General features: G+C 35.8%; 1 protein-coding gene across 1 annotated transcript in view; it reads right to left on the bottom strand.

Moving 5' to 3' along the window:
- Positions 1 to 1,746: 1,746 nt before the first annotated feature.
- The window catches only part of APPBP2 (amyloid beta precursor protein binding protein 2), a 133,665-nt gene continuing 120,930 nt past the window's right edge, over positions 1,747 to 14,481 (bottom strand). The window contains exons 8-14 of the mRNA XM_007947925.2: positions 14,093 to 14,160; positions 13,904 to 14,009; positions 13,130 to 13,254; positions 10,240 to 10,325; positions 8,386 to 8,576; positions 3,539 to 3,704; positions 1,747 to 2,000 (exon numbers count right to left, since the gene is read on the bottom strand). Of these exons, the coding sequence (XP_007946116.1) occupies positions 1,747 to 2,000; positions 3,539 to 3,704; positions 8,386 to 8,576; positions 10,240 to 10,325; positions 13,130 to 13,254; positions 13,904 to 14,009; positions 14,093 to 14,160 (996 nt within the window). The remainder of the gene's footprint in view (positions 2,001 to 3,538; positions 3,705 to 8,385; positions 8,577 to 10,239; positions 10,326 to 13,129; positions 13,255 to 13,903; positions 14,010 to 14,092; positions 14,161 to 14,481) is intronic.

The raw sequence follows: 14,481 nt of genomic DNA, 5'->3' as shown, positions 1-14,481 counted from the left end.
CCCCAGTCAATCCCTTCCTGGGGACTTAAAAGCATAGGCTCAAAACTAGTAAGACTGCAAAGAACAGTTCCAACAAGGCTGTATTATGGTAGTTCAAAATGTATCTACAATCAAATTTATTTGAAATCTCCAATTAGTTTTCTGTACAGTTTAGATTTTCTTCTCCTCCCACCCAACGTGCAAGTTAAAAGAAAACAAAATTCAACACACATCCACTCACCCAACTATTCCAAGCTTCAGCTAGGAGCAACATCTCTAACAGCCAAGTCATGAACCCCTGAAAATAGGGGGGAAAACTCAGATTCTTAACTATAGAGGCACCATATGAGCCACTATAGAAAGAATTGAGGTAACAGCAAAAACTTGTTTCTTAGATTGCTACATAACAACTTCTCAAATTTGAATATTACCTCAACATTAAACAACCTGACTGGCTTAAGGGGAAAAAAAAAAAAAAAATCAAAACCCAATAAACATTAAGACAAGTTAGTGGAATAGCTAATCATGAGGAATTGTTCCATCTGACTCCAAGATTTCAATCAAAATGACTGAGTTGTACTATTATTTATCATAAAAATGAAGGATTCTAAGAGACTTACTGTATTTTTTGGGCATTCATTTTTTCATCAATCCCCACAAACCATACAGTAACCTAAAATCTCCATCCATGAACATGACTTATTTTATGACTCTTAGCCAACACATTTGTTAACTGCATTGATTACTAAGGTAGCATTTAAAATGAGGAAGGTGATTGCAGCAGATAATTACAGACTTGTTTATGGCATTGCCATTTGTGTATCTTGACTAAAGATATACCATTAAAATTGCCAAATTTCCCTAGTTTGGTATCTCTTATGTGAATATAATTTTTGCATTATGATTTCTCATTATACATCTAAATTAAATCACTCTACTGGAAAAAGCATATGCAAGGGCTAAAATAATAATCTACAGCCTCTGGTCCAAATAACTGCATCCTACATCAGGCTGGTCCTTTTTAGCTCCTCCTGGTCCTGTTAGTAAACACTATCAGAGCATCTTGCATTGTTGTACCCGCCCCACCCCGCCCCGCCCCACCCCACCCCAACCCCCCCACAAAAAAAGTTAAAACTGCTGGCCTATCAGATCTTACAGATTAACACTGGTCCAGTTCAGATGAATCTGATGGTCCTTCTTTTATAGTATCTCTGAAGTGGCTGTGTCCACTTCTTTGAGTAAGGTAGCCAAACTTAAGTCAGGATGTCCCTCTTTTATTAGTACTTGTATTAACATTTCTATACTGCATATAAAGATTTTCCCCTTAAAATTTCTTTACAATACAGTATTGAATACCTCCACATGGAAGAATTATGTTAAAAAGTTGTTAAAATCATCCTTACATAATAAGAATGCAACTCTTTTAAACTCTTAAATAGTTTTATTTAGGGGTTCTATTTTTCTTTCAGGCTTTCTGTAAAATGATTTATTTTAAAAAAGAAATTTTTTTTTTTTCTGTTGTATGTTCTACTAGGTTGAAAATGTGGACCAGACTACTTATACATGCGGTACATGCTGAATATAATTGAATATATGCTTATTCCTACAGACACTCTGCAAGATAGGGATCACCCAAATAGGGTCTTCAGTGGACTGGACCAGTGTTTCAATGCAAATTCCAGCCCCCCAAAACAACATGGTTTTGATTTCACAGTATGAATTCCCTGGAATCTGGGAAAAGGTAAATTGGTTAACTGAGGTCCCCCCTCAGCAGCTCGGTCCCTCGACATTGTGAGAAATCAGGAAGGACTGCACCACTTCTTCGGTGGACTGGGGGCTGGTGTTGACATCTTCAAGAGCATCGGTCACTGAATACTGCCGATCTCGTAACCGGTTCCAGTTAGACAGAACATTGTGATATTCAAATACTTTCTCATAATTTCCAATGGAGTTGTAAAGTTTAATGAGACCTCGGTAATCATACTCTAGTCCACTGTAGCCTTCACCAAAAAGTTTCTTCCCTGAAAATACCAAAAAAGAGGGCTCAGATAAAGAAATAACAAGTGGTTTCTATAAGATGAACATAAGTTCAATTCTATAGGCAGGATGGCTTGGTATTGTTCCCTTGAAAGACACAGACACAATTTTTAAACCAGTACTCCTTTTCTCCCCAGTCCCACCCTCACATTATCCTTGTGACTTTTAGTTTTAGGCAAACTTGACCTACGACGTTAAAGCAGCTGGCCTTAACAGAACAGGATTATAAAACAGCAAGGTCTGAAGGACTTAACGCATACCACTGTGAAAAATAAACCTATCACCTAGAGTTTCGTATTTGTTTACAGTTATCTTTGTTCAAATATTGTGTTTGAAAGTTAATTGTGTTATTCTCCCCACCACCTTAGTGTGGTTATGTTATTCATTTGAAAGACAATTAGGCCCATTTATTTATGTTTATATTATGAGTCCTCCCCATTTTAATTTTTTTTCAGGAGGTGAAATGGTTCTAGAAAGCCAAAACTATATAAACAGGTATGCTGAGACAAGCCTCATTTCCCCAAATTCCTTCTACTGAGTTCTCATCCAGCCTCGATGCATAACCAATGTCATCAGTTTCCAAGTTTATTCTTTCTGTATATCATTTTGCACACACGAGTAGATATACAAATATTTTCCTCTTTTCTTTCTTACCCAAGGGCAGGAATAGTACAGTCACTTGTACTTTGCTTATGCTTCAGTGAATAACCTTGTGCATATGCATTTGTTAAAAACTGTTGGAGCTGCTTCCACTTTGCTTTACTCTTAGGTATCTTCCAATAAAGGGAGCTGTGGTTCAGGGTGAACCTACTCAGTGGCACCATGAAGAAAGGCCTGGCGATCTGCTCCCATGAAGATTACACCCTAGAAAACCTTATGGGGAAGTTCTAGTCTATCAGGTGGGGTCAGGATGAGTCAAAAATCGACTTGATAGCATCTAACAACAACAATAACATGACCCAGCAAGTTTATTCTTTACAATATGCCCGAAAGAAATGCTTGCATACTCACAGAAAAAGATATGCTCAAAACTATTCACACCATCTTATTTAAACAAAAGAATGGATAAATAAATGATGACATATTAATCAAATATTGTTAACACTGGAAATCAAGTATCTAACAATACAGATGTACTGCACAATTAATGTTCACCAAAAATAGCCAGACACATAAAACTATGCCTTGCATGATTTCATGTTCAAAAGCATGCAAACTTGACCTATGACGTTAAGGTATGTGTGGGTGGGAACAGTGAAGGTAGTAAACGAACAGAATTTAAAATAACTACTTTTGACTATACTTGACATGCTACTAATGCTACTGCCACACCTCTTTGCACTGGCTTCAAGAAGGAAAATCACCTTTAACAAAATTCTCCAGATGATTTTTGGGTGGTTCCTACTCTTAGTAGCTCTAAACATATTTAAATCTTAGCAGTAACATTTCCTTATATAACATATTATAAGTTGACATACTGATCTCTAACCAAGTGACTAAAGAAAATTTAAAGGTAACATACCAATTGCTATAGATCGCAAATAAAGTTTCTCAGCATTTTCATATTGATTCATGTCATAATTATACAAAGAAGCCAGATGTCCCACTGAAAGGGCTACTTCATAATCTTCTTGACCAAGAAGTTGCTCTTTAATCTGAATTGCTTTGATGTGCATTTCTTCAGCTTCCTGAAACACAGTAAGCCACATTAATCATTGGATCATACTGGTTCTCATCTCAACACTTCTTACCCAATGAGTAAGATTCTTACAAAAGCCAAAGACATTGTATGGGTGCCACAGATCAAAGAATGTATCTATATTATTCTAAAAGTTATCTAAGGGAAGCATTATTGGCTCCTGGAATTTGTCCTGGTAACAAATTATTGTTAAAATAAATTATCATTATGACATTTTAAAATAAAAGTGACTTCTTTTAGATAACACATTCCATAATTTAATTGACTTTTACTAAGAAACTCCTTAATAGACTAATCAATATAGAAGCATGTTTTACTTTTGGAAATTTTTGACCATTTTCAATCCAACAAATTAAACTCAAGCTAACTGATAAATATTTGGATTGATTTTTCAGGTAAAAACAAATTGTCTTAGGCAGTAAATCTCAAGCTTTCCTTACTGTGACCCTAAAATGGACAATGTTAAGAATTTCTAACTCAGAATTTAAAAGAGAACTAAAATAAGTATAATTAAACTATAATTAGTAAGAGAACTCAAGTAAGTATAATTAAACTATAATTAGTAATACCAGCAACATCTAATCCTTCTCGCAAACCTACCCTGTGCTGTGCATTCTGGTAAGTGCTGTATGTATTTAACCTAGCCAAGAGCTATTTTTGAAGCATAGCCTCAATTGTACGCAACTGTATTAACCTTTATGGTTTGACGTTATTTTTGTCCTGTATTTCCATGGCCCTAAAATAGAAAAATTTTATTTATAATTTTAATGTGTTACTTTATATACTTGTTTTCTCAGTTTTCCTATGGAATAAGAATAATGAATAAAGAATAAGTATAATGATGACTTTAGGTGCTGTCAAGTCAATTCTGACTCATAGCAACTGTGATGGTTATGTCTGTATGCCAACTTGGTTAGGCCTGGTCGAGTGGCTGGGCAGCTGGTGGTAGTTAAACCCCATGAGGAGACTGGCAATCAGCTCCATGGTGGTATCTACCATGAGCAGCTGGGTAGCTGCCTTTGGGTATGTGATCTGCTTCCTGTATATAAGGAGAAGCTTTGCGAATACTCTCTAGCCTTTGGCACGCTTGGACCCTGCACGTGGCCATATCGTTGCTCAGCAGCCTGCTATGCTCTGCCGACCTTGGGACTTACAGTGGACTTAAGTTAATGGCCTGCTATGTGGATTGGTAACATCAGGACTGTGCCTTTTTACTTGTCAACCTTGGGCTTCTCAGCCTCAGCAGCCAGCAGCTGTTTAAGTGAAGAAATTCCTCTGCCTCCAGTGGGCTGGGAGCAGGAGGCAGAGCTGGACCTCAAGGTTGAGGGGCTTTCTACCCAGCCCCTAGCGCTTGGCACTTTGAACTTGGACTTAAAGCCTCCAAATTGTAAGAATAAACTGTTTGTTAAGGCCATCCCATTTGTGGCATATTCTTGTCAGAGCGGCACTAGGTAACCAGAACAGCAACCCTACATCCAACAGAATAAAACCCTGCCTCGTCTTGTACCATCTTTACAATCTTTGCTACGCTGGAGCCCTCTGGTGCAGCCACTGTGTCAATCCATCTGAAGCATGATATCCTCCAGGGACTGGTCCCTTCTGACAACATGACCAAAGAAGGTGAGACAAAGTCTGGCCATTCTCACTTCTAATGAACATTCCAGCTGCACGTCTTCCAGGACAAATTTCTTCGTTCTTCTGGCAGTCCATGGTGTTTTCAGTATTTTTCACCAACAACACAATTCAAAGGCATCAATTCTTTGATTTTCTTTATTCATTGTCCAGCTTTAACATGCATATGAGGCAATTAAAACACCATAGCTTGGGTTAGGTGTATCTTAGTCTTCAAAGTGACACCTTTGCTCTTAACACTCAAAAGAGGTTCCTTGCAGCAGATATGATGTCTGATTTCTTGACTGTTGTTTCCATGGCTACTGACTGTGGATCCAAGTAAAATGAAATCTTTGAGAACTTCAATCTTATCTCCATGTATCATGATGTTGCTTACTGGTCCAGTTGTGAAGATTTTTTTTTTTTTTATGGTGAACTTTAATCTACACTGAAGAATGTAGTCTTTGATCTTCAAGTCATCTTCATTTTCAGCAAGAAAGGCTGTGCCATCTGCTTATCATTTTTATTAATGAGTCTTCCTCCAATCCTGATGCCACTTTCTTTTTCATGTAGTCCAGAATCTCTTATTATTTTCTCAGCAAAGAGACTGAATAAGAATGGTGAAAGGATACAAGCCTGACACATGCCATTCCTGATTTTGAACCATGCACTATCCCCTTGTTTTGGTCAAAAGACAGCCTCTTGGTCTATGTGCAGGTTTCTCATGAACAAAACGAAGTGTTCTGGAATTCCCATTCTTCACAATGTTGTCCATAATTTGTTATGAGCCACACAGTCAAATACCTTTGCATACTTAATGAAATAAAGGTAAACATTTTTCTGATAATCTGTGCTTTCAGCCAAGATCCATCTGATGTCAGCAACAATATCCCTCATTACATCCTCTTCTGAATCCAGCTTGCATTTCTGGAAGTTCCCTGTCAATATACTGCTGTAACCGTTTTTGAATTATCTTCAGCAAAATTTTACTTTCAAGTGTTATTAATGATATTCTTTGATAATCTCCACATTCTGTGGGATCACCTTTCTTTGGAATGGGCACCAATATCAATCTCTTCAAGTTGGTTGGCTAGATAGCTGTCTTTTAAGTTTCTTGGCATAAACGACTAAGCGCCTCCAGTGCTCCATCTGTTTGTTCAAACATCTCAGTGGGTATTCCATTACTTTCTGGAGCCTTGTTTTTATTTTTACCAACTCCTTCAGTCCAGCTTGGACTTTTCCCTTCAATACCATTGGTTCTTGATCATATGCTACCTTCTAAAATGGGTGAATGTCAACAATTATTTTCATACAGTGACTATGTATTTCTTCAATCTTCTTTTGTTACTTCCTGAATCATTTCATATTTTGCCTACAGAATCCTTCAATATCACAACTTGAGGCTTGAATTTTTTCTTCAGTTCTTTGAGCTTGAGAAATGCTGAGTGTTTTCCTCCCTTTTGGTTTTCTAATTCCAGGTCTTTACACATTTCATTTTAATACTTTATTCTGTCTTCTCAAGCCCCCCTTTCCAATCTTCTGTGCAGCTCTTTTGTTTCATCGTTTCTTCCCTTTGCTTCACTTACTCTCTGTTCAAGAGCAAGTTTCACAGTGTCTTTTGACATCCATTTTGGTCTTTTCTTCCTTTTCCGTCTTTTCAATGACCTTTTGCTTTCTTCATGTATGATGTTCTTGATGTCATCCCACAACTGGTCTGGTCTTCGGTAGCTGGTGTTCTACGTGTCAAATCTAGTCTTAAGACGTCTCTAAATTCAGATGGGATATAATCAAGGTCTCATGGACTTGTTTGAATTTTCTTTAGCTTCAATTTGAACTTGCATATGAGCAACTAACTGATGGTCTCCTCCACAGTCAGCTCCTGGCCTTGTTCTGACTGATAATTAGCTTCTTCATCACCTCTTTCCACAGATGTAGTCAATTTGCTTCCTGTGCATTCTATTTGGTGAGGTCCATGGGTATAGTAGCTATACTATATTTTTTTTGGAAAAAAAGGTATTTGCAACGAGTAAGTTATTGGTCCTGCAAAATTCTATCATGTGATCTACACAGTATCATCTCTATCACCAAGGCCACATTTTCCCAACTACCTATCAACTCTGCTTCTTTGTTTCCAACATTCTCATTCCAATCACCAGTAATTATCAATACATCCTGATTGCATGTCTGGTTAATTTCAGACTTCAGAAGTTGGTAAAAATTCTTTAATTTCTTCATCTTTTGCTTTGGTGGTTGGTGAGTAAATTTCAGTGACAGTAGTACTAACTGGTTTTCCTTGTAGGCATATGTATATTATCTTATTACTGACAGCACTGTATTTCAAGGTAGATCTTGACAGGTTCTTTTTGATAATGAATGTGACATCATTCCTCTTCAATGTATCATTCCCAGTACAGTAGACCATATGACTGTCTGATTCAAAATGGCCAATACCAGTCCCTTTCGGCTCACTAATGATTAGGATATAGATCTTTATGTATTCCGTTTCAGTTTTGACAACTAGATTCATACTTCATGCACTACACGTTCCAACTATTAATGAATGTTTGCAGCTGTTTCTTCTCATTTTGAGTCGTGTCCCTTCAGCAAATGAAGGTCTGGAAAGCTTTACTCCATACACATCATTAAGGCTGACTCTACTTTGAGAAGGTAGTTCTTATACCCCGTCACAGTTTGAGGGCCTTCCAACCTGAGCGGCTCATCCTCCAGTATTATATAAGACAATGTTTCACTGCTATTCACACATTTTGCCAGTAATATACCAGTTTCACTACAATTCCAAAGATTTCCAGTGGCCAATATTATCCAGAAGTAGATGGCTTCATCCTTCTTCCCAATGTGTCTCAGTCTGGAAGCTCCACTGAAACCTGTCATGGATGACCCTGCTAGTAATCGAAGTACTGGTGGCATAGCTTCTAGCCTCACTTCAACATATAAGCCACCACAGTACAAGAAACTGATAGACAAGAGGTGGAAGTATAATGAAGGTGTAAGTTATTCCATACATAGAGGAACATGTTGTAAAAGATGTTTGTTTCTACCTTAAATTTTCTCATGGACTGGTAAAGTCTTCCAAGGTTTCCATAGTGTTTTGCAGTCTGTACATTAAATTCCCCAAAAGCTTTTTTAGCTAGTTGGAGTGAAGATAGGTGCAAATCATGAGCTTCTTGAAGCAGCCTTTGTTCTGTTTCTTTATTATGACAGTCAATGGCTATCTCTTCTAAAATAAGTGCTGAATAAAGAAAGCAACAGCATTAGTGCACTTTAATACCACATCTACCAAAGGCAAATCCAAGCATAATTTAAAATTAAATTCTACAAGTGTTTACTGAATACATTTTTATATGCAAATATAGTTTAAAAGTGGTCAAGATGAAGGTGTTTCACTTTAACATATACTTTTGGAGGTCATTCTATTTTGCACAGTATAATGAATTCAAATAATAGTAATACAAAGGTACACAGCTTATTAGCCAAAAAAACAAACCCACTGCCATCAAGTCGATTCTGACTCAAAGTGACCCTATAGGGCAGTGCAGAACGACATCATAGGGTTTCCAAGGCTGTAAATCTTTACAGAAGCTGGTTGCCACATCTTTCCTTCGAGAAGCTTCAAACCACTGACTTTCCAGTTAGCAGCCAAATGCTTACATTAACCACTTTACCACCCAGGATCCATATATATATATGGCCTACTATTTTGTAGAATTGGTTTGTATTTTATTAGATTGCTATACGTTTGCTGGTAAGATTTTTTTTTAAGTAAATAAAGAAGGAAAAGGCAAATTTTTAAGTTATAAAACTGTGTCAAGGCTTAGTTAGTAATAATACTAATTATTAAAGTTTTGAAACCACATTTTGTAAAACATAACCTTTAACCAAACACAACTGAAAGAACTGGTTTCCTCCTACTCACTTGATCAACCAAATCAGGCAAGACACTTCAATTTCAAAGTCACATTCAGGGCTTTGAATTCCACTTAAAGCCTTCAAAGTATATATAATCTTTTACCAAGTAATTCCATTTCTAGGAAAATTGTACATGCATGCACACAAAGGTAAGTAAAACAGATTTAGCATTTTTTAAAAGAACGAAAGGTTGAAAACAACATAAATTTCCAATAATAGGGGTGAGATTAAATACACTAGAAAAAAGGGTGTATGTCTACATTTATTAAAATGAAACATGTTCTTGATGTATTAAGTGACAAAAGTTGATTATGAAACAAAACAGAACATTTCTCATTTTATTATCTATTGAAGAAAGAAAAGTCTAAAGGCTATTCAACAAAATGTTGATTCTGATTGGTGGGATTTTGGGTGTCTTAATTTTTTATTTTCTATCTAACTTTTAATTTTTGACGTTAATCATGCATTACTTGTGCAACTTTTAAAAAAAATGCAAACCCAGAGAAGAAAACAAAAACTTACTCATGTTAACAAAATAAATGCCTTAAATGATAGGACCTTGGTGGTTAAAAGAAAAGAAAGTAGCATTTGGCAAGAGCCCTGTAACATTAAATGGAACCTGACATTATGTGAAAAACCCACCTTCAGTTTGCTATCCATGTTAACTGTGAAATCATTTATTCCACACCTCCCACCACAAAATGAATGAATGAAGGAATGAAAGGAGAGACCAAAAAAAAAAAAAGAAAGAGAAGAAATTCTGGATTATCAACAATAATGTTAACTGAGATAAGTGAATGATCTTTCAAATAGAAACCCTTAATTAGAGTTGCAGGCAAATACTTTAAATCAATGCATTGGTCATTTTAGAAATATAAACAGTCCAACCTATGCTACTACCATCAGAGGAAATAAATACCCCTATTTTCTACCATATATTATCAGTTTTTAAAATTATCTGAGACTAGATGGATGACAAAGGGTACCTTTCACCCTCTTTGAAGAGGCCAAAAGAAGATGATCTTCAGGTAGGATGTGGGTAATGATACCAATAGCTCTCTCTGCATGAAATCTGCAATACAGATAAGATACATTCTGGCATTTCTTTTTCGTTACAAATGATTTTAAGTATTTTGAAAAATCACAATCTATAATAATGGTAAAACATCCTCCTAATACTAAAACTATCTGTAGCAAAGATTTGTTTTGTTTTTTAGTTTCCAATCTATTGTAGACCAAACTTTTGTTAAATTGGACCTATAGAGACAGTGTGATACTTTACCCCTACAAGAAAAGAAAAAGAGCAGCTCCATTCTTCCTGTTACTCAGGCCTCTAGTGATCCATCTCTCATTTAAAGCCATTAGCAAATCCTGTCAACTGTGCCTTCAAAATATAGCCAGATTACCAAATTCTCTCTGGATCTCTCACTTGGATCATTGTAATAACCTCTAATTGCCTTTATTTCATCTAACACCTATCATTATTAGGAAAGAGTTATCCTCTTAAAACTTAGATTCTCTAACTCCAATGGTTTCTCCTCTCCCTCAGAATAAAATGTGAAATCTTTATTACAGCCTATAAAGCTCAACATGTATCTCTTACTCTATCTCTATGACTTCATTTCGCCCCACACTCAGACTAACTACTCTTTCTCCTTTTTAGTAACAAGCCTAGAAGTTTCATGAACATGCAAAGCATGCTTCACTTCAGAAGCCCTGTATTTGTTTTACCCTCTCTCTGGAATGCTCTTTTCCTCAACAGCTACACAAACTCAATCCTTCATGAATAGATCTTTCCAGACTAGTCTACATAAAAACTACTGCCATTAAGCTGATTCTGACTCGCAGGGATCCTCACTGGGTGTCCCAGGCTTTAAATCTTTACAGTAGCAGATTGCCTTATCTTCCTCCTGTGGAGCAGCTGGTTGGTTTTGAATTGCTCATCCTCTAATTAGCAGCCAAATGCTTTACCCACCATGCCACCAGAGCGCCTTAGTCTACATAAAAGTCCTTAAAAAAACAAAACAAAACAAACCACCCTCACTCTCTAAACTTTTATCCTACTTTACCCTTATTCACAGCATGCATTCTCAGCTGTCATGTTTGGTTATTTTATTTATGGCCCATCTGCCCCCAAAGATTGATTTGTTGTCTATCTGTAACTTAAAAATATCTATAAGCCTCTTTATTTTTCCTTATTCAGATCTATCTTCCAATTCACTAATTTTCTCTTTAGTTGCATACAATCTGCTGTTTAACTTGCCCACCGGGTCTTCCAATGACTACTTTCTATTTCTAGCTATTCTATTTGCTTTATATTTTTATAACAGCTTTAAGATAACATTCACTTATCATAAAATTTACCATTTAAAACTATACAGTTCAGTAGTTTTTTAAATTCAGAGTTGTACACCCATTACCACAATCCATACTTATTCATCATCCTGTAAAAAACCTTGTACCCATTAGAAATCACTATACATTTCCTTCTAGCCCACTGGTCCTAGGCAATGACCAATTTACTCTCCACAGATCTGCCTATTCTGTACATTTCATATGAATCATCCAATATGCAGTCCTTTGTGACTGGTTTTCACTTAGCATAATAATTTCAAGGTTCTTCCATGCTGTAACATGTATCAGTTATTTAATTTTCAAATATGCCTTTTTTTGCTCTTTTTCTCTCTTCAAAATATTACTCTTTCTTTTGTATCAGGGTTGGGAAACTTTTTCTCTAAATGGCCAGACAGTAACTATTTTAGCTTTTTTGGTCATAGAGTGTGACAACTAATCAACTTTGCTGTTGTAGTGGAAAGCAGCCATAGATAAATATATGAATCAATGAACATGGCTATGTTTCAATAAAACTTAATAGCTGTAGTTTCTTAACCCTTTTTATGTCTTTAATTATGTAAGATTATTTATATCTTCAGCCCAGCCAAACAAGTTCTGTTAACTGAAATTTTAGGATTTTAATACTGTTAATTACACTGCAGTCATTGACAGTGGAAATGTTTCCTTACTTGTTTTTTAATTTCTCATTGTCAGTTCATTTAGGCACAGCTATCTCTTTGGGAATTCTGTATGGTTTGAGTTGAGGGTTAATAACTCCCAAGAGTTTTATATTTTCTTCCACAAGACATCTCAGGAGAACTGCAGCCCCAAAGTGCTTTCTAATGTTTTTCTCAGTTTTGGGGTTCTTGCACACATGATCACCAAACTCAAGCATGGGACAGGTTTGTAGTTACAAATTCCCCTGTGAGGCACCTTTTCCTTTTAACTGGGAGCCCAACCAGAGATGGACAAGTTTTTTGTCATGCCTTTTCTGGCGGGCAAATATGTTTCTTCCCTAAGGGTGTAGCCTTGATCTAAAAGTCTTGTCTCCAAAATCCCACGATGGTTGTTCAATCAAGATTTCAGAAACTCCTAAGCCTTCCCACTATTCCTAAGCATGAACCATAGATCAGACCTAGCCTTTTAGATTTTGGTGTCCATTTTGGATTTTCCTTCCTTCTCTTGCATTTAAAAAGATGGTTTGTATTTTATTCAGCATTTCTATGTCTTGAGTTTTCAGGAACTGATCTAATTAATATGTAGCCAAAGCTATTATACTACCCAAAGAAAAATAAAAGGAATTTCTAAAAAGATAAGTTATAATCTACGTAAAGACATAGAAGTCTCAATATTAAACTAGATAAAGTCTAAATAAATGGATTATGAATTGGTATGATTTTAAATGACTTTGAAAACATTCTAGGCACCCTATTAAAGCTCCAGAGAGACAAATTAATCCATAAGTAACATTAAATATAACTGTACTGGGGGGCAAACACCCATAACACTTAATCTTTCACTGAAAAGGACTAAGGAACTTACAGTGCATTGTCAAATTTCCCAGAACTATACTGGTGAACATACGAAGAATAAGCCAAGTCTTCATGAGCCGTTGCTACATGGATATTTTTGCCACCAAATACTGACTGCCGAATATCAAGGGCTGCCTGAAACAGTCATGAAAATATGTGATAATACTATAAATCTTTAGAAAACACTACCCAGTTAAACATGCAAATATTTTAAATATATATTCTATATATTCAACCTCCTAAGTTTTGACACAAGAAAGTCCTGCTGTATTTAAATCACAATAGAAGGTAAAAGTCAACTAGAAGGCGTGATTTTCTGAAGACTGTCTGACTTAAAAGGATAAAATGATAAAAATCATTCCTGTCTTGGGAATCACAATGATGTATTTCTCTATATCCTTCTTCAGATGTGAACTTCCAGTGCAAAAGCATACTTCATCATTTACCTGGGAATGACTGAGTTATGGCCTAAATCGAATGCTATTAGCTCTTCTTGCTGCTACAAATGCAGCTATAAGACAACTGTTAAATCACCTAAAAAGACAAGTAAATATAAAATGGAAAACGTACTCCTAAATATGAGGCTATAATCCAATAACTCTTTTACTAGGTAATTCTCTTTAATTTCTAAGACATTAACTTTTAAACTTTCTAGCCATTACTTAGTTACCAAGAATGGTACCTTTTACTTAGTTATCTTTAGAAAGTGCTTTATACATTACAACCAAATACAGTCAGCAAGTCAATTTAGGTTGAAAGATAAAAAGTGTAACCTTTAACATACCTGATAAATTGCAACAGACTGACATATATTATCTACATTAAGTAAGTAGAACCCATAATCTAACAGTGTATCAGAATATTTTGGGTGTTTTGATCCAAAATGATCCCTATTTAAAAAACAAAACAAAAAAGATTAGGACATAAAGTAGAAAGAGACCATCTGAAATAGTATTTTTATGAAATTACCTACCGTGCCAAATACACTGCATGTTTAATTAACTGTTCTGCCTTTTTAAATTCACGTTTTACTACACAAGCCTAAAGATAAAGAGAAAAACTGTTAAAAAGCTCTCAAAACAGGTAATTAATATAATAAAATAAATATAGCTTATATATGCTGATTATAATGGTAAGAGGGTTCTTTTTGGAACGTCTTTCCTCCAAGTACTTTAAGTCTAGTATACACACATGTATATACCCTGGGACAAATTAGAAAGCACTGACAGTCATGCCTAGTACAAACCTCTGTAATGAAGATACCTTAAAAAGTTGATATACTCTTATCCTTCTATATTTCTTAAATAAAAGAGGGAAGCGGGGAGGGGTTCACCATATTCTTTTTTGTTTGTTTGTTTTTTT

Source organism: Orycteropus afer, unplaced genomic scaffold (genome assembly GCF_000298275.1).
Source record: "Orycteropus afer afer isolate SDZICR_OR568_19922 unplaced genomic scaffold, OryAfe1.0 scaffold00196, whole genome shotgun sequence".
NCBI lineage: Eukaryota > Metazoa > Chordata > Mammalia > Tubulidentata > Orycteropodidae > Orycteropus > Orycteropus afer.
Note: the sequence above shows the minus strand (reverse complement) of the source record. Positions and strands in the feature narration are given on the sequence as shown.